Source organism: Abramis brama (genome assembly GCF_963993115.1).
Source record: "Abramis brama genome assembly, chromosome: 10".
Classification (NCBI taxonomy): Eukaryota; Metazoa; Chordata; class Actinopteri; order Cypriniformes; family Leuciscidae; genus Abramis; species Abramis brama.
The window spans coordinates 21,755,796-21,774,733 of NC_139972.1; the positions used below are offsets into that span (position 1 = coordinate 21,755,796).

Below are 18,938 nucleotides of genomic sequence, written 5' to 3' on the forward strand. Positions count from 1 at the left end.
ACTAACTACCTAGATACTTGTACTTCTAATAGCAATCTATTACTGTTACTTATTTGGCAATAGAATATATGAGACATAGCAGTAGGCTATAATTTCTTTATCTCAGTAGATACAATTGTTTATAAGCTGCAAGACTAGTTTTGAATATTAGTCTTTTTATAAATTGCATAATGCAATGAATAATCAGACTAATGATCAGAACCTTTAACTACTAGTTAAATAAATACAAATATCACTAGTAAGATCATGTTTTAAAAAAAAAAGTTTCTAGTAATAATTTGGACATCCAGTCTAATAAAAGGCTGACTGGTGTCTCTTACGTTGCTATTAAACCTGGAGTGGATACTAGAAAGTACTGGAAAAGGTATAAGTAACTAAGTCTAAACTAGTAGTCTTCCTGGAATTACTACTAGTCAGAAATGAATGAACCCCTAAAAAAAATGTGCAATGTGTTACCAGAAACAATGAAATAGTTGCTTTAATTATTGGGATGGTGACTAGTACTAGCATGTAATTAGTAAAGGTGAAACAAACTAGTGATGGTAAAAGTAGTACAACAGATAGAGAAGTTTAAGGTAATAATTCACCCAAAAAGTGTAAATTCTACACTGTACTCACCCTCACATCGTTCCAAACCTGAATGACTTTATTCTGCAGAACATAAAAGCAGATAATCTAATGAATATCCAAGTTGGGTGAGTTCAGTATCATGACCGTTCATTGAACTTCCAGATCTCAAAACGTGTTAAGCCACAAACACACCAGAGAGCAGTGGCAGGTGCAAATTGGCTTAAATGTTTATCATCGGAATCAACCGTTTTTGTTGACACTCAGGTGCTTCATTAAGAATAAACGAGAGTTACAAATGTACTGACATCGTATTGACTTCATCCAATCTGATACCACTCTTTAAGGAATAAATGTTAAAACAACTTGCCATTTCATATCTTCAGGGCTGAGCTGCTCAGTGAACTGTAACATATGCATGCAGATTGGTTTTCTCTTAAGGCATATAGTGACCTTGCTCTAGATAGAGCAGCTACTGTTCCTTCAGTGGACACAGATGATTTTATTCCACAAAACCAACAGAAATGACAATGAGATAAAGCTCAAATTCTTATAAAAGTGGTAATCTTTATTTAAACCCGAACTACAGTGTACATGACAGATGCACAACATAGCTACAGGGTACAGACAAAATATGCCAGATTTATAAAAACACAACATACTACAAATTATGAAACGATACAGATATTTTTAGATGGCAATTTCATTCATCTCACATCTACAGACAGAAAGCACTAAATATGCTTTTCTGCAATGTGCATAATCAACTCAATGCCAGACAATTATGATGAAGCAAAAAACATGACATGCTTTGAGTTTCTAAGCATTTACATTACTGCAAACAATAAAGAGCGAGTCTTGGTGACAAAACAGAACAAAAGCATTTGCTGGGTGCTTTTACTTTATATAGTTGCTGTTTTTACTATTATGCATACATGTCCTCACGGTCAGCATTGTAGAGTTCACCTTCCTGCAAAGAAGCGAAGTTGAGGAAGTGAGATGGTCTGTGAACTTCATGGTAGAACTCTTTCGGGTTGGCCAACTGTAGGTCATACTTCATGTTAGGGTCATGGCGAACACCTAGAACGGGGGGGGGGAATAGAAACGCATAGTGTTATAACTGAAAGGATTTTTTAAAAAGGTTTAAATCACTTAAATTATATCATTAATTTAAAGCTATGCTCACCCATGAAGTTGTAATTCCAGGAAACCTGGCCAGGCACCATGAAGAAGCCAAGGAAACGGTCAGACAAGAGCATCTGTACTCTTTCGTAGTGAGAAGGCAAGTAACCTTTGGGGTTATTACCCTTATCTGTGTTTTGCCTACCCCACTCATACCCACTAGGAGTCAGCTTGTATGCCGTCAGCGTGCAGGAACCAGGGGTGAAACTAGATAAGCAAAACCAAATGTTAAACTCACAAAAGCAGTGTCAAATACATTATAACCAGATAATCATTACACAGCCACAGTGCATTATGCTAAATATGTACCTGCAAGTAATAATGATAGTCTTCTCGCCATCCCAGGATGGGTTGTCAGCCATGACCTTTGCGTGAGTGGTGACATCCTGAGGAGAAAGCTGGGGCGATTCATTGGGCTGCGTATGGATCCATCCAAGAGGTTCCATTTCCTATGAAAAATAAAGACGGCATTCAAACGGTTTGATACGGCTAGGGAGAACGTAGATGGCTGATAACACCAAACTACAGACATATGCATGTGTGTAAAACACTGACCTTCAAGTACTCGTGTTGTGGCAGCTGGTTGGGCAGGTGAACCGTCTGATGCGTACCCCACTGTGGCACCATCACAATGCAGCGGATCTCTTTTACCTGAGGGTTATCTGGAGGGCTGGTTCCATAGAGATAACCTGCAATCTATAGGCATAAAAAAAAGACAAAAAAGGTTTAGGATACTTCTAACTGAACCAAAGGAAGAGGATCTATAAGAGAAATCATGTTAAGACGACATTTCATCTAACCTGAGCACGAAGATCTGAGATGCAGATGAACTTCTTCAGAACGTTCTTGGGCAGGATGTAAGTGTATCCAGTCTCTTTGATGTCATCCGATGATACGTAGATGTGGTTAGTACGTAAGTGCAAGTTGGCAGCAGAGATCGCCCTGTGAGATCGGGAAAACAGTTAAACTCAATCAAGCTGTGTTTTAACAACTAAAAAGACAAGACAGACATGGAGAACTTTACACACCTAACTCTCCATTCAGTTTTGGAAGAGAAGGTCTGCGTCTCGTAGTTGCTGGTGGTGGAGGTGATAATCTCATCCCCGTGTTTGTTTACAGTGCGAGTCTGTGTGGCTGTTAGTTGAGACTGCTCCTTGGTCTGCTTCTCGATCTCAGCAATCTGCTGTCTCTGCTGGGATGGAGCCGAGATCTCCATACCCAGGATGATGTCCCTGATTTCAGACTGGGTCAAAGACGCCACATTCACACTGTGAAGGAGGGGGAAAAAAAAGTTAAAATGTCAGAAGGAAAACTTCATACAGCAAAATATATTTTTTCAGTATGCACTCAGAAGTCAGCATTTTTTCCATAGCACTCACTTGTTCTTCTTGCCATAGTCAGCCAGGATGAGATCTTTGAGCTGCACCTCCACTTTGATCCACTCCTCATCAGTCAGAGTGGGCCAGATGTGGTGGGGCTCGGTGATGGTGGTCTTGTCAGGCTTCAGGATAACTTTGGCACGGTCATTATTGACATGAAGTGCTCTCAGGATTAAGATCAAACGAGAGAAAGCCTAGGCAACAAAAATGTACAATGGTTAAAGACCTTATGAGTAGTGTAACCCTCAGAGGCAACAAATGATTAGGTCAAAATTATAGTATAAGTGTTGGATTTACAGTGTAAGAGGAGATGGTCTTCAGCCAGTCATCGTACAGATTGAACAGGACCATCTGAGGCTCTGTGGCCTTCAGAATGAGGTCTCCAAACTTCTCCACTTTCAGACATGCCTGGAAGGGCAGCTGGAGCTCAGAGCCCTTGATTACAATGTTGGGGAAGTCCAGCAAGTGCACCTGAGAAAAACAGACAGCTGTTAATCTAAAAGTTAACATATACAGATGTTAAAATCATTTCCAGAGCATTAACTCAGTTAATTTGCCTTTCACAGTTTTAATGGGTGTTTCTAACCTCAAGAGGATCCAACATGCCCTTCCTGGTCACAATAATCTGTTTGGGCTGCTCTTCAACAGGCAGCGATCGGATCAGGGCAGCCACTTCTTCAGCAGTCTTCCACTTAGCCAGCTATAAAAACAGAAAAAGTGCAACTCAGCAAAACCTAAAAACAATTGAGTGACTGACTGAAGACAAAAAAATAACTGCACAGAGACAAAACACAAGACTGACCTGTCCGAGACGCTTTTGTCCTGCCCATACAGAAGTGTGAATGATCTTCAGGAAAAGCTGTCCAGTTCTGGGGTTGAAGATGAAAATTGCTCCATTGATTGGTTTGGTGGTCAAGTTACCTTCAAAAGTCTAAAACATGGATAAAATGTAAACAAATTAGACATTTTAGCACAAAACCCAAGATGATAACAACATGAACACCATAAAAGACATCTACATGATGTTAAATTCACTTGCCTTGTGGATGGTGACTCTGTACACATTGGTGTCATCCACAAACCAGATGATCTGGTTGGAGAAGAGCTCTCCATAGTTCTGGGAAGATAGGTAAGGCTCAGTGGGCTCTGAAGAGTAGAGTTGCAGACCCTTGCGGATTCGCTCTCTCAGCACATACAGAGCAGGGTTGGCCTTCATTATCTTCGCCATGGCCTGCTGGATCAGGGGCTTGGCTCCAGGGAACCAGTTTCCATAAGCACTGCAGAGGCAGGCAGGCAGGCAGGCAGGGAGGGAGGGAGGGAGAGGGAGAGGGAGAGGGAGAGGGAGAGGGAGAGGGAGAGGGAGAGGGAGAACAAATCAAATAATTTAGCAGCTGCTCTGTCACTGTTTTTGGGATGTGTAACCGAAGTTGTACTTTACAATGTGACATAAAATCACCTACACAACATGACAAAATACTGACCTGTGAAGGTTGTAAGCCAGATCAATGGCAATCAGGACTCCAGTGGGTGATGGGTAAATACTCATGTTGTCAGTGGTGTAGTCCAAAAACTTGGCCCTGGCATATCGCTCAATGTCATGGGAGTCATAGTCACCCCATCTGAGCTGAATGTCAATCCAGTACTTCTGTGTGGTGGTGCTGTCCATAACATCCCTATAGAAAGAAACACAAGAAAATATGATTAAGGCATTTTCTATCTGGTTATCCTTGCGAGCACTACTTGTGACATTTATATTCATGCTTCCTCTTGATATCTTAGAACTCAACATATCTATTATGCTCAGTCACATACTTGGAGTCTGCTAGAAGCGAGGGACGTGAGACATTCCACTTGTAGGATGCAAATAACAGAATGTCAGCACAGGAGGAATTCATCTTGTAAGACTTCCTGGGATGGATTGTCTCTTTCTGGACAGTCTCGATCTCCAAAGCATCCAGCTCTTGGTCAAACACCTACAAAAAGCCAACAAAAGCTTACTGATGGCACTCTTCAGCACAACTCTGAATAAGTCAATTGTTAGTAAGTTCAGTCTAAAGTGTAAAACCACAGTCATACTTACACTGTAATGTAGGATTTCATTAAATAAGCATGCATTATATTAATTGTATAATATCCTGACCTAAGGAAACATCTCTTTACCTGACAGAGATCCATGACGACGCTCTCATGAATCTTCTGCCACAAGTGAGCTCTGAAGATCTGGATCAGAGAGATCTTGAGCGTTGGGATTTTACCATGCATGAAGATTCCAGTGAGGTCCAACTGCACCTGGAAACCCACATATACCTACAAGAACATCAAGAGAATGAGTGAGTCTCAATAAAAAGGGGATGAAAAAAAAGATGCAGCTTTGAATGCTTTTTTCCCCACCCCATTTCTAAATGCAGTTGCTTCTCATAGACTTACATTGGCTCTGTTGATTGTAGGAGACCACCACAAGGTGAATCGTCGGTTAGGAATCTGGTTCAGACCAGATCTCTGAGCATTGGTGAGTTTCTTCCATTTCATGGACTCTTCGAAACCACTAGCCTTCTCCCTATAGAAGATCAAAAAGTTAAATAAATGATCTTACATTTTTTTTTGCCAAAATTAACTAAATTGAAAGTTTCTGCTGAATTCATTGCATTTATCAATTAAAAAAAAAAAGGATATTAGGGTCTCAAACTTTGGGTTAACTGTACTGGATATGTCAACATAAAAAGATCTTACCAGAAGAGACCCTCCCACGTGGGGAAGTAGGTTCCCTTGAACAGAGTGTGCTCAAGAATGCCTTCCACCCCTCCAAGTGCCTGGATCATGTCTGTACGGTAGTTGTTCAAATTCCACAATTTTCCATCATGCCTTTGGTGAGTCCACCAGAATGGATTTTGCTTCAGAACCTGAAAACGCATTCAAAAATCTTTAAAACACCACGAAAATAAATCTGACTGGTGTGTGGCATTGCTGTTAACGTGCAATGTTTTCCAGATAGAAAGACTTTTACCTGGTACTGTTTGAAGTCTGTTCTGACTCTCCAGCCCTTGTCATAAGCAAGTGTGTGTCTGTCCTTCTGGAAGAGGGTGTTGATACGTGGAATACCTCTGTCCCAGGAGTCCTCCAGATCTTCCAGTGTCAAACGTCTGAGGAGTATCAAATTCATTTTAATAAGCTTGAATACATCAACATCATCAAGATTTGGCTTTGGTTAAGAGGACAGTACCTGTTCTGAGCAATGGCCTCCTGGCGCTTGAGGGCGTATTCGGCCCAAACTCTCTGAGAGTCAATGAACTCGCTCTCCCATGGCTGGATGTAACGGTACAGATTAGGAATCAACTGATCCTCCTCGTGACTCATTCCAGAGCGGAAATGAGTGATTCCCACATCAGTCTGTTTGGACCACCTGAGCAAAAAACAGTAGAACTATCATCAATAGCCTGAATCTGTGGTTGCATATTCATTTCATTAAAGTTGTATAGGATCAAGGAAACAACAACAAAAACAGCAATTAACTTACCGAAGGTCAGACTGTGGGATTAGTACGTGTCCCATGGAAAGCATTCCCAGTCCACCCAACTCCTTAGGGGTGTAAAACACCACAGGAGGGAAACGGCTGGGCATTTTGGAGTTCAAACCAATCTTTATACGGGTTTGAATCTTATTCTCACACTTCACCAGCAGGTCCAGAAGCTCTTGAGTGTTGACCACAGCTTCACGGAAGTACGTCATCAGACCAATCAGAGCTGTGTTCCACTTATTCACAATCTGAGAAGAGCAACATTATGTAAAACCATGTGCAAAATGGGAAATTAGTTCCTGATACCTATTACACATTAGGTAAGTATGGATGTTTTGCTGTTAAAGTTCAAGGCTCATACCTTAGTGAAGGTGGTGGAGCCAGAAGCCATAAGAATTTGTCGCACTCTGTTGTGGAACCTCTGCATGGACTCATCATCTACACGCAGGAAACACTGTGCTGTCCTTTCCTTTGTTACCTAAAAACCAACATACAATTATCCACCATCCTTTCTGATGTGCCAACAAGTTATTTTACAGATCGTTTGTAATTCTACTTACCTCGTTCTGCAAATTCCAAACACCATCTTTGTGCGTAAACTCCTCATAACTAGTGCGGCACTTCGGGAGGATGCGACACTCAAAGCCACACATATTGAAAAGCAGGTTGGGGTTGTCCTTGCTGTACACAGACACAAAGCTGTTCTCCCACTGAACTGTGGTCACAGAACGAGGGAGGCGATTCTTGATGTCCCAGAACACAGCACGGCCCCTGTGTGATTATAAGGAAATCAATTATACCACATGCATTTGTCTATGATATATTAAGGTGTCCAGAAGGAGCAAAGTCTAGAGCGCTTACAAGTTCACATCATGTTTCATCAGTCTCATCCTAGCATCACGGGGCCAGCATTTCTTGTTGTTGTAGCCCACAATGTTCTCATTGTTGGGATCCGGGTGCTCGGTCAGGTATCTCTGGATCAGATCTCTCGCCTCATCAGCAGAGAACCTACACACAGCAGAACCAGAATATCATTACATTAATAAAACAGCAACTTTAGAAGAAAAAAAATCTCAACTGCAAAACAGGAGACTTCCTTCATCTGCACTACTAACCTGAAGAAGATGTGAATGCGGTCTATGTATCTGCAGTAAAGACGGATGGGATGGGCACTCTCAGTGGCCGTGTCCTGGAAGCTGAGGAAGTCATTGGGCATCTGAGGAGGGCCAGCCATCTCACTTGCTCTGTGCAGACCCAGCACCAGCAGGTCCATCACCAACCCATAGTACTGCACGATGAAAGAGGCAAACTGCAGGCCACGGATAATACCATACGAGTTTGTGTGGTTCATGTCCTGCAAAGAGAAAATACAGATATCTAAAATCAACCCAAGCAGTGAATGGAAATTTCTAATATGAACTTCTCAAATGCATTAAGAGGGAAATACGAATTTTATCAATGGAATGTATTGTGCAATAAACTGACCTTATAGTTAATGACAACGTTGTTTTTGGCCGTCATGTAATCGGCAATGTTGTGATCCACAATGAGACGCAGAAGCCTGTTCAGCAATGTCAAGTCAATTTTCTCGTACATCTTCTCGTAGCGAGACTCCAGCATGACGTTACATTCACCCTCTGCTGTCTCCCACACATCCTGCAGGTTGTTGATTCCTAGTAGACATAATTAGAAATGTTAATGAAATTGAAAATTAAATTTTAATTAACATTATCCTCTAATCAACCCTCATTTATCCAGTGTACAAGATCTCTAGAATAACATTACAATAGTTTGATGTCTTAAGATAACCAGTCACAATTAGAGGTTGACGGTATTTGCCAATGTTTTAATTATTGGCATTAGCAGATGAGTTTCTGCATGCCAAATAAATGATGAATGGGACTTTTAGCGATGGGACTTTCAGTTTAACAACACCAGCACATGAGCGGAGATTAACAATTATTTAAATTATTAGATATAAAATGTTAAACAAAGAAAGTAAACTGTATATAAAAAAATTAAGTGTTTAGCATTCTATTGTTAGTAATATAAAAGAAAACACTACGTTTTTCATATACTGTCAACATTTAAGCTTTATATCAGTCATACTGCTTTCTAAGATATAATCCAAAATATCCATACTGGTCGACCACAGTAAACTGATCTCACCTTGGCACCATTTGTACACTAGCAGTGGAGGTGGCTCTGTGTCGGCTGGCTTGATCCAGGGTGGGAAAAGCCTGCGCTTGTCTGCCTCATACCACAGGTACTGATCCAGGTACGCGTCAGTGATCTTTTCCAGAGGTTCAACATCGTAAACCGGCACCAGATGACTGTAAAGGTCCATGAACTCAATGCCCACCTAGAGAGAAAAAGAACCACTTCAGATGCAATCTAGGACCAGTAATGGGCTTAGAGGACACTTGTGGTTACATAAAATGCATTTAAATATTGAATGTGTGCAAACCTCTTTGAAGGCTCTCTGAGTGAGGAGGTGACGTTTGATTCTGGACAGAGCCTCGTGAGGGTTGTCATAGGCCTGCTCAATCAGACCCAACTCCTCACGCTGTGACTGGTTCAGCCTCGACTTCACACTAATTAAAAGGAACAAAGCAAAGTCAGAAAAGATGCAATCTACACAAAACCAGCACATCCACCCAGGTTGCTGTTATGGGACGGGACTGGCCTGACCTGTAAGCCTCCTTGAGTCTCTCCAAAGCCAGGATGAGCAGCTTAGTGTCATGTTTGTAGGAGAGTGGAGGGAAGGGGATCGGAGAGAACCGACGACTCTCCAGCCAGTGCACTGTGGTGGTGTAGATGGCCACGGCCTCTTCAGCAGTGATGTAAGGCCCATCCTATAAGATAAAATATGAAATCACTCGTCAGTGTGTTCTTTCACGGTAATAGCAACCTGTTCAAAGTCTTCCAGGACATTTTATGTTACCCAAGAAATGTACCTTCAGGTAATTGTGCTGTCTCTCTTGCTCTGCCTTTAGGTAGAGTCGAGTGAGACGTCCCAGGTTCTTCTTGCACACAGTCTTATCCACAGTAGCTCCTCTTCTGATTCTCTCACGGTTGTAGTGGGCCGTGTTGGTCCACCAGTCAGCTTTGGCCTTCACGTAGCGGAGAATCATGTTCTCGATGGGGGTTGGAAGCCCAGGAACCTGAAAAAAAATAATGATCACTTAATGGTAAACTCTGAAATTGAATAACATACCATTAATAAGCAACAACAAATGACCAAAAATTTACCTTCCAAGGGATGTTGGCCTTCCAGCACCTCCATGACTCGCTGAGATGCTGCAAGATGGTTCTAGCCTTGTTCTGCTTGATACCCTCAGGCATCATATCCAGGATGTCATGCATCACAGCAGCTCTCAGCTCAAGATCAAAGTGAGATTCCACACGCTGTTTGGTCACAGTCTTGGCAACACCCTTAGAGTGTCGACCTAAATGGCATTACACAATAAATTAGCACTTGGTAACTTGTAAAATTTGACTACATCTTTCTACATGCTTTTTGCATACAAATAAAGGCTAATTTTACCCTCAAACTGCCTGGCCAGAAGATTGCCAAGCCACCGCTCCAGAAGAGGGGTGATGCCTCTCATAAAGAACAGCCAGACTCTCCACCCTGGAGCCCAGAACCCACAGCCTGGACCTTTTCCAACTGGGCCCTAAAAAACATGTCACTTTAGATGCAAGGCATAGCACCAATCCAAACTTTGATTCAATCAACAAAATGATGTATTTATTTGCATTGAGTGTTACTCACTGTGTTGAAGCGGTAGTAGATGAGATGCTTCAGGTCTTTGCACATTCTAATCTGCCTCATGAGCTTGTACTTGTAGCGGTACATGCCAGTCAACTGACCGACATGGGCAAAGATGTACTGCAGTCCATCTGACAACTACAGGATGGACAGAAGACTTTAGTAATGAAAAAATGAGACAATGGTACGGATTAGCTACACAGAAACCACCCATACCTGGAAAGCATCAACGTTTCCAAGCCTGTACTGCACATGACTGTCCACCACAAGCTTGCTCAATCGCAGAACCTCACGGCACAAGTGGAACGCGTTTCCAAATCTGGACTTCTTACGTTCCTTTGTTGTGAGGGTTTTCACAGGCTTCAAGTTGAAGTTGTAGTCCAAGTGCAAGTAGTTGAGGTTCTTTCTGTGAATCAGCAGGTTCAGCATGTTGTAGCCCTGCCGGCACACCTGGAGACCAACCTCTACCCAGTCCAGCTTTGTGGACTGGAAGAATTTGGTGGCCTTGAAAGAACGGAACAGGTATCTAAAATAGATAGAAGGAGAAAAGGTAAAGAAAAAGGAAAATCATCATTAAATGCATAAACACTTTTCCATGGAACAAGCTCTGGAATAGCAACCTCACCTCTTTTTCTGTGCCTTGGGTGGTCTGTGTTTTAGAGCGTTTAGCACGTAGTACTTTAGGAGCTTCTGGTAAGACACACGCACCTTCACAGGTTGGCCTGCAGGACAGTGCTCACGATACCTGAAGATGTTTGGAGAAACAAGAGCCTCTAATCAGACATTATAGCTAGGGCTGGGTAAAAATATTGATTCATCAATGCATTGCAATTATTTGTTTCTCAATTCAATATCGATTCATCAAATCCTATGAATCGATTCAGCCCACCGGCCAGTGGCGGCGCTGTGGGCAACACTCTAGTGAGAGTGTTCAGCGTAGTACAAGACGCGCTTTAAGTTACCAAAACAGCAAGATGACGGACAGCAGCTGCACTCCATTCAAGCCTGCACCACCAACGTTAAAAGCCGACGTTTGGGCTCATTTTGGATTCCACTGTAAGCCGGGAACAAATGAAGAGGTGGACAAAACCAAAGTGGTCTGTAAGCATTGCCACACCGTTCTTAAATACTGTAACAACACAACTAACTTACGCAACCACCTAGCTCGACACCATGCAGATCTAATGCAACAAAAACAATCCAGCGTGGCTAAGCCGGATGATTCTAAACAGACACAACTCGACAAAGCCTTTCACAGCAAATTTCCTTCAGGCTCCGTTCGTGCACAGAAGATAACGGGATCCGTGGCCGTCTACATCTGTAAAGACTTACGCCCATATAGTGTTGTTGAAAACGTGGGCTTTAAATACATGGTCAACACACTTGAGCCACGGTACGCCATATCTACGCGTAAACACATCACAGAAGTGGCCATGCCAAAGCTTTACATGGAGGTTTAAGACGGAGGTTTTGGAGTCCTTAATGTCGGCGGAAAAAGTGGCGCTTACCTGCGATGGCTGGACCTCCAGAGCGACCGACCCGTACGTAACCATCACGTCTCATTTTATTTCAACTGATTGGGTCCTTGTGTCAAACATCCTGCAGACCAGAGCGCTCTTTGAAAGCCACACAGGGAACAATATTGCTAAATTGCTCACCGAGGCAATGAATGAATGGGGCTTGAATGACAAAGTGTCAGCAATTGTAACAGATAATGCAGCTAACATGCTACGAGCAGTTGGACTGACAGAGACATTGCACATTGGCTGTTTTGCACATGTCCTAAACTTGGCATCACAGGCTGCTCTCAAGATGCCTGCAGTATCAAGGCTTCTAGGCAGACTGAGGCAGATCTCCGCATTTTTCCACCGGAGCACCATAGCCAGCCACAAACTAAAAAAAAAACAGAAACTGCAGGACCTGCCACAGCACAAGTTAGTGACCGATGTACCAATAGTGCATTTGAAATGGTGGAAAGATTTTTAGAACAGCAAGCTGCTATCTCTGCTGCACTACTTGCCCCTGAGATAAGAAAACAAGAGAAAGATCTGAGCTCCCTTACAGAGGCAGACATAACAGCAGCAGAGGCTGTTGCACTTGCTCTGAAGCCAATGAAGAAAGCCACCTTAGTCATATCTCAAGAAGGAACCCCAACTCTCTCTGTCATCGCCCCTCTGAGAGCAAGACTTCTGGAAGAGATGCATACGGCCCCGACTGATCCTGTGATGGTGAAGGAGATGAAATCTGCTGTGCATCAGGATCTCCAGAAAAGGTATTTATTATCATTATGACACTTTATTCTAAGACAGTTGTTTTGTATTATACTAATTTCATAATGATAATTTTTATATTTTTTTGTAATAGAAATATTATTATATAATAATATATAATATTAAATATATTATATTTATTTTAAGGTACACAGGCATAAAGGAACAACTCTACTTAGCTTCTGCCCTGGTCCCACGCTTTAAGGCCCTGCCTTTTTTGACTGATGATGAGCGTGAGGAAGTCTTCACCCAACTCACTGATAACACTAAGACACTGGCAACTGAAAAAAGCTCAGTAAGTACTGTATAGTGTGAATAAAAACTATGTATATTTATTATTAATGATACACTGCAATTATGAATTTAAACCTAACTATATTGTTATATACACTATTTTGAAAAGTGTGATAACTATTTACAATACAATTCCTTTGCTTTCTAAACAGAGTGGACCAATAAATGCAGAGGCCAATGAAGCAGAACCAGCTGAGGACTCTGGACCCCCATCCAAGAAGAAAAGAGACTCTTGTGCATTGGCAGATCTCCTTGGGCAGACATATACTCCAGAAGCAGACTCCATAAAAACAAGAGATGATGCAGTAGATGAGGTGATGAAGTACAAAGAGGTAAAACCAGTACCACTCAGCACTAATCCACTCAGCTGGTGGAAGGAACATGAGGTGGAATTCCCTCTTTTGTCATGCCAAGCTAAGCGATACCTCTGTATTCCTGGTAGTAGTGTACCAGCTGAGAGTGTCTTCTCAACAGCTGGTGACATTGTCACATGTTCTTAAACATTGGTAATACTGCACACATTATTTGAAAATATACTCAGGTACTTAATTACTTGTGTATTTACTTATTATTGAATCGATATCAAAGCTAATAAATCAATATCGAATCGAAATCGAATTGTGAAATTCCTAACAATACCCAGCCCTAATTATAGCCTTCTTGCATGGTCTCAATACTCAAACCCTACATGGGTTAGGGGCCAGTCACACAGAACACATTTTTACATTGAATAACACGAGACACAGGGCAGTGAAAAAAAAAGTGGAATGCAAAAATGTGTTCTGTGTGAAAACTCCCTTACAGTGTGCAAATGCAGTATACTGTATTATACAAACCAGTTTTTAATGAGAGGCACATCAATAGCCCGTCTGGTTCTTCCCGAGCGGAGATTGAATGGACGAGGTGCCCACAACAGTGCAATTCCATTAGCTGTGTTGTCAGTGTAGAGGGGCGTCTCCTTCAGGAATGGCTCTACATACTCAGGAAGTTCAAACTCCTCATCATCATCTGGCAGTGGCTCTTGACTCTATGGAGAAAACACAAGCTTGCAATTAGTATGGGGAAGAAACCAAGAAACTTACATCCAGTTTAATTAAACAGTTTAATTTCTGACCTTAACAGAATGCCTATGAGAGATGGGGTTGATCAGAGGGTCAAAGTAGAAGGCAGGCAGATCAGGATCCTCAGTCTTGATGAACACCACGTTTGGTGTGTGGTACCTGCATGGACCAACAGATATCATTGGTTCAGCACAAGAATTTGTATAGAACAATAAAATCATAGGTGTGATAATGTTTCGTACCAGGTGAGGTGCACATGATGTGGCAGGTTATTGTACAGGTAAGGGAATGCAATTTTGTATTCGGTCCTGATTGGCTGCCTGATGATGATCTTGTTGATGTCATTGAACTCATTCCAGTCTTCATCCCTGTAACCATAACAAGTTAAGACTTCTGGAGAAAATAAAACAATCAATAATGCTACAGGATGGACACAGTACGTACTGGAGGTTAATGTCTCTGACAAGCGGCTCAAATTTGGGCCCCCCTGGAATGGCCATGTTCAAAGCTTTGGAGGTGAAGAAAGCCTTCAAGTCAAACAAGTAGAAGTAGTTTCCATCCACCAAGTCTGTCAGCAGCTGATTAGCCAATCGATACAGAGTGGACATCATTGGTAAAGTGAACTGCCAGCGTCTGTATGTGGTCCCATTCACATATCTGTGAAGGGAAAAGATAAATCATGAGCAAAAGAAACAAGCTAACCATATTTGTACAACCGTCACTAACACTCACTTTGTGGTATCTTTTAGAGGTTGATGCTCATACAACCAGTCTACAACAGAAGAATCCTCCTCATTGTCCAGCTCCATCTGGATTGCCTCCAGAGGCTCAACATCCAGGATGTTGTCTGCATAATCTAATGGAGGCTCTTCATCATCAAATGGGGGGAAACGCATACGCTTGAAGTGCCGCCTGTCTCTCTTCTCACGACGCATCATGATCCACATTGTGCTGGTGAAAAAAAAAGATGTTTTTTGAAGGGCTGAATTCTGAATAAAACTGAAATTACAGTATTGAAGAAAAGCTTTAAGGGCTCCAAGCAGTTTCCCGCTTAAATAAAAGCTTGATGGTTTATTGTTTGAAAATTACGAAATGGAAATAACCATACATATTAGTAATGTGTTTTTTCAGTTGTACTGTGGGAATTTTTTTTCTTTCTTAAATACACTTTTTATTTGATAGTTAAATATACCAACAAAAAAAACCTATATTCAATCTAAAACTAATATTCAATTAAATAATCATAATTTTTACTACTATAATTATTGGTGAAGCCTTTAAAACAACTACAACAAACCTTTAATTTTATACAAAAAATCTAAATTCTATATTTTTTTCCACAGATCGTGCAGCCCTAAGTTTCAATCCCTGCTCTGAAAGTGTTGTGTTCGTATGCTGTCACCTACCCCCACTGAGCAATGTACACCGGCTCAATAACCCATGGGATTTCGTTAACAAAAGAAATGGCGCCTGTAATGTGGTAGAGCACAGGAACATCTCTGATCTGCTCCCAGGGCATGGGCATGTTCTCCAGCAGTTTGAGTACTGCATGGGGCATATATTTCAGTGCCCTACAAACAAAAAGCAACACAATGTTACTAATGAGCATACATAAAAGCATAACCGTCTACGTAAAAATGTTTGTAATGTAATGTGCTTACCCAAGGTAGACCCTCTTGTCGTGACGAAATTTCCTGTTCGTCATATCACCATGATCCCTGATGATTTTTCGCACATGCTCAGGTGGCATGTCCTCTTTCTGAGCATCCACAAAGCCAAATTTCCTTTTCTCAGAGTAGCGTTTGGCCTGAAGCTGCTGCCATTTCCGAGCTACAACAGAGTAACAAGCAAAAGAGAAACATGTCACTAAACATTCAGAGTTGGTATTTAACTTAAGCTACATCTAAGTTACACAAATCTGGATACATTTGAAAACGCATTGTTTCCTCTATGTTTTGGCCTTCCATCCATACTGACAACATTTGTCATGCGAAACAAAGCTTTCTGAAGAATGGATTATTATATGGAAGCATTATTAAGTGATGAGATAGTGCTAATAAAAACAATTGTGCCAGATGGTCTCTCTGTATCATCTCAGGGAGCTTTTATTGTGTTTTATGCATGCGCAGTAAGATGATTTCAGTGGTTTCCAACGTTTCAGTGTGTACAATAAACTTTTTAAAAACGCTAGTGTGGATGGTGAGTTAAAAATGAACTGCATGATCAAATGATGTGAACTCACCTTTCTCTTGCAGTTTCTCCTCGGTCATGTAATCTGGTATTGGAGCAACAGCAGGAGGAGGTGGAGGAACACCTGGAGGCATTGTCCCAGGAACACCTCTGTAGGGGAATGCAGCTGCCATGGCAGCGTCTACTGGAAGGAAAAACAGTAATGCACAAAATATATGAGGTCAGACTTCAAACCATGCGTACAGAAACACGTTAAAGATGATCGCAATACATACAACACGGCCATACGAACAGAAGAACCACAACAGCGTGACTGACTATCCAGTTGAAAAAAAAGAAGTGAAATCAAAGAAAAGCCAAATTTGTTAGTTGTAAAAGAAAACTCTAACTAAAATGCAAAAGTTTGGCCAACTAACGTTACTTTAACAAAATACCTAACTGTTAAACCACATCAATGAACTTAGCCGACTAACTTGACTATGGCGCCTGAATTGTTTTCCTATCGGATAGAAACTTGCAAGCCTATGTTTACTGATTAAATACAACCGACAGGAACACTTTTCAGGTTAGACATTTTGCAGCTCAAATAAAAATATGTATGATTAGTAGGCATGGATGCGCAATTCTATTCGTTTCGTCGGCCTCATAAAGCAGGAGTTAGCACGTTAGCTTAGCTTACCGCATATTACACAAACAAACTGTTTCCGCAAACAAGCATTGCCAGAGATAAAGTAATACTTTTTAAAATGAAAAACGATTAAATAAGAAGCAGCGTGCGCTGGTGTAAATCAAAATAGCTTACTGTTAAAAGCAGTTTCTCGCCAATGAATGTAGTTGTGTGCTTGGTTTGTGCTCGGCGGAATGGCGTACCATGCACGTTGTGCGTATGGTCTTTCGATTCACGAACGCGCTTTACGTATCTGGAAGATCCTACCTCAACGGAAATGATGTGTTTACGAAACAGAACGTAAGAAAATGCGTAGGGCCCAATTTCCGGATATGACACCGGATATGAAAAGTGCTCTTTTTGTCCTTTTAATGTTCCGTGTTATTTAATTCATTCATAGTTGTAAACTGGTAAGATTGTTTGAATATGTGTTAATGTTTTGAATGAAATGCATTATTATAAGAAAATTATACCAAATTTTCTATTGAAATAATATCAATGTATATTTGATAACGTATATAACCACTAAATTGGCAGGATATATTATGTTATGTATTACAGTGTTTCTACACTTGAAGACTATTTCCACACAATATTTCCTTTCAATTTCTTTTTTTCCTTTTTAGCATTTTACAGTTTGTACCACATATGAAAACAACGGCAGAGTCACTTGACCTGATATTTTTCTCAAAATTACTGTCCCTCCCCCTGCATTTTAAATGTCTAACGTTATATCCCTAAGGATACAAAACAGTACTAAAGGCTTAAACTTAAATGAATTTACTCTGAAACTAAAATTAATTTGCATTTCCACAAAACGCATTTTACAGAAACAAGTGGTAAAACAGACTAAACATTTTCATTTACAGGCCCACAAATGCACACAAAATGAATGCATTTGAAGTTTAAATTCAAAACATTTCTAATTGTAAGGAACAATATGGAATAATTTTGTTAAATTTACTCTTCTCGTCATGGAAACGCAACAAAACGCGCCAGCAGGTGGTGCTGATGCTGACATCAACAACCAACCAATCAATCAGACTTACTTAGAAGGGATAGTTCACCCAAAAATGAAACTTCTGTCTCATTTACATTATTTACTTTTGTTCCAAACCTGAATTAATTTCTTTCTTCTGCTGAGCACAAAAGATGATATTTAGAAGAATTGAAGAATATCGGTAACCAAACAGTTGATGGGACTCGATTGACTTCCATAGAATGGTGTTAAAAAAAAAAAAAAATACTATGGAAGTCAATCATGGAGCCCCTGATTGACTTCCATAGTATTTATTTATTTATTTTTTTACCATTCTATGGAAGTCAATGGGGTTCCATCAACTGTTTGGTTACCGATATTCTTCAATTCTTCTATCATCTTTTGTGCTCAGCAGAAGAAAGAAATTCATACAGGTTTGGAACAACTTGAGGGTGAGTAAATGATGACAGAATTTTCATTTTTGGGTGAACTATCCCTTTAAACTTTATCATGTAATCCGTGCTGCTTGCAAATAAATTAATACTTTTTTAATAATTAATAGTACAGGCCTAAAATAGACATATGTTCAGATTTGCATGCAATTTGAGAAATGCCATGGCCACATTTTAAGGGAACGGAAAAATGTAAATGAGATCAAACGAAATAAGTTTTATCTATTTATTTTATTGGTCAGATTTAAGAAAACTACAACATTTGAGAGGAATACTGCAGTAAAAGTTGCTTAAGAATAGTTGTAGGACAGAGGAAATAGGATGCCACTGAAATATGTGATGTTTCCTTTTTCCTCTAAAATAGTTGTTGCCGGTTATATTCAAGAGTGCTATTCTAAATGGCCTGTTGCATAACTATGGCAGTACTGTTTACCATGTCAAAACACTCATGGTTATCTTTACCCTGCCCTTCACCCATTCTCACCTACCACACCTCAAATGAGTCCACGATGTCCCTCTTTTACAAACAGGATCATTACTCCAGCGTTTACAGTCTCATAGTCTACCATCTGCAGTTGATCTGTGTTTGATTGTGATCTTTCATTCTGTCT

General features: G+C 40.8%; 2 protein-coding genes across 3 annotated transcripts; one reads left to right on the top strand and one right to left on the bottom strand.

Annotated features, from left to right (window-relative positions):
• Nucleotides 1–1,109: 1,109 nt before the first annotated feature.
• prpf8 (pre-mRNA processing factor 8) lies at nucleotides 1,110–17,156 on the bottom strand. Of its 2 annotated transcripts, none has more exons than XM_084125358.1 (42): nucleotides 17,032–17,156; nucleotides 16,282–16,413; nucleotides 15,701–15,869; nucleotides 15,446–15,610; nucleotides 14,772–14,990; nucleotides 14,484–14,696; nucleotides 14,282–14,407; nucleotides 14,093–14,198; nucleotides 13,815–14,005; nucleotides 11,040–11,159; nucleotides 10,631–10,940; nucleotides 10,418–10,552; nucleotides 10,190–10,319; nucleotides 9,895–10,091; nucleotides 9,600–9,806; nucleotides 9,334–9,497; nucleotides 9,110–9,236; nucleotides 8,812–9,004; nucleotides 8,128–8,315; nucleotides 7,758–7,996; nucleotides 7,504–7,650; nucleotides 7,203–7,413; nucleotides 7,004–7,120; nucleotides 6,643–6,890; nucleotides 6,349–6,528; nucleotides 6,133–6,268; nucleotides 5,859–6,028; nucleotides 5,556–5,685; nucleotides 5,289–5,435; nucleotides 4,941–5,101; nucleotides 4,610–4,801; nucleotides 4,168–4,405; nucleotides 3,931–4,059; nucleotides 3,715–3,828; nucleotides 3,426–3,599; nucleotides 3,129–3,322; nucleotides 2,778–3,017; nucleotides 2,550–2,691; nucleotides 2,305–2,445; nucleotides 2,059–2,198; nucleotides 1,754–1,956; nucleotides 1,110–1,647 (listed from the first exon to the last, which is right to left on the bottom strand). In XM_084125358.1, the coding sequence occupies exons 2-42, from the start codon at nucleotides 16,400–16,402 to the stop codon at nucleotides 1,493–1,495; spliced, it is 7,029 nt and encodes a 2,342-aa protein (XP_083981484.1). In that variant the 5' UTR covers nucleotides 16,403–16,413; nucleotides 17,032–17,156; the 3' UTR covers nucleotides 1,110–1,492. The 2 variants fall into 2 exon arrangements, with proteins under 2 accessions (XP_083981484.1, XP_083981485.1); XM_084125359.1 differs by having other exon boundaries at nucleotides 16,282–16,410; nucleotides 17,032–17,108.
• On the top strand, nucleotides 12,152–13,611 carry LOC311090198 (E3 SUMO-protein ligase ZBED1-like). The gene is made up of 3 exons (XM_084125360.1): nucleotides 12,152–12,686; nucleotides 12,832–12,979; nucleotides 13,131–13,611. The coding sequence occupies exons 1-3, from the start codon at nucleotides 12,382–12,384 to the stop codon at nucleotides 13,476–13,478; spliced, it is 801 nt and encodes a 266-aa protein (XP_083981486.1). The 5' UTR covers nucleotides 12,152–12,381; the 3' UTR covers nucleotides 13,479–13,611.
• Nucleotides 17,157–18,938: the final 1,782 nt, after the last annotated feature.

What these genes read in the sequence shown, in the direction of transcription:
- prpf8 (XM_084125358.1), bottom strand. Translation starts at nt 16,402, where the DNA reads ATGGCAGCTGCATTCCCCTACAGAGGTGTTCCTGGGACAATGCCTCCA. An exon ending in GAAACGTTGATGCTTTCCAG is followed by an intron (nt 10,553 to 10,630) that starts GTATGGGTGGTT and finishes TCCATCCTGTAG; the next exon opens with TTGTCAGATGGACTGCAGTA. An exon ending in ACGTTGTCATTAACTATAAG is followed by an intron (nt 7,997 to 8,127) that starts GTCAGTTTATTG and finishes TTCTCTTTGCAG; the next exon opens with GACATGAACCACACAAACTC.
- LOC311090198 (XM_084125360.1), top strand. Translation starts at nt 12,382, where the DNA reads ATGGTGGAAAGATTTTTAGAACAGCAAGCTGCTATCTCTGCTGCACTA. An exon ending in CATCAGGATCTCCAGAAAAG is followed by an intron (nt 12,687 to 12,831) that starts GTATTTATTATC and finishes ATTTATTTTAAG; the next exon opens with GTACACAGGCATAAAGGAAC. An exon ending in TGGCAACTGAAAAAAGCTCA is followed by an intron (nt 12,980 to 13,130) that starts GTAAGTACTGTA and finishes CTTTCTAAACAG; the next exon opens with AGTGGACCAATAAATGCAGA.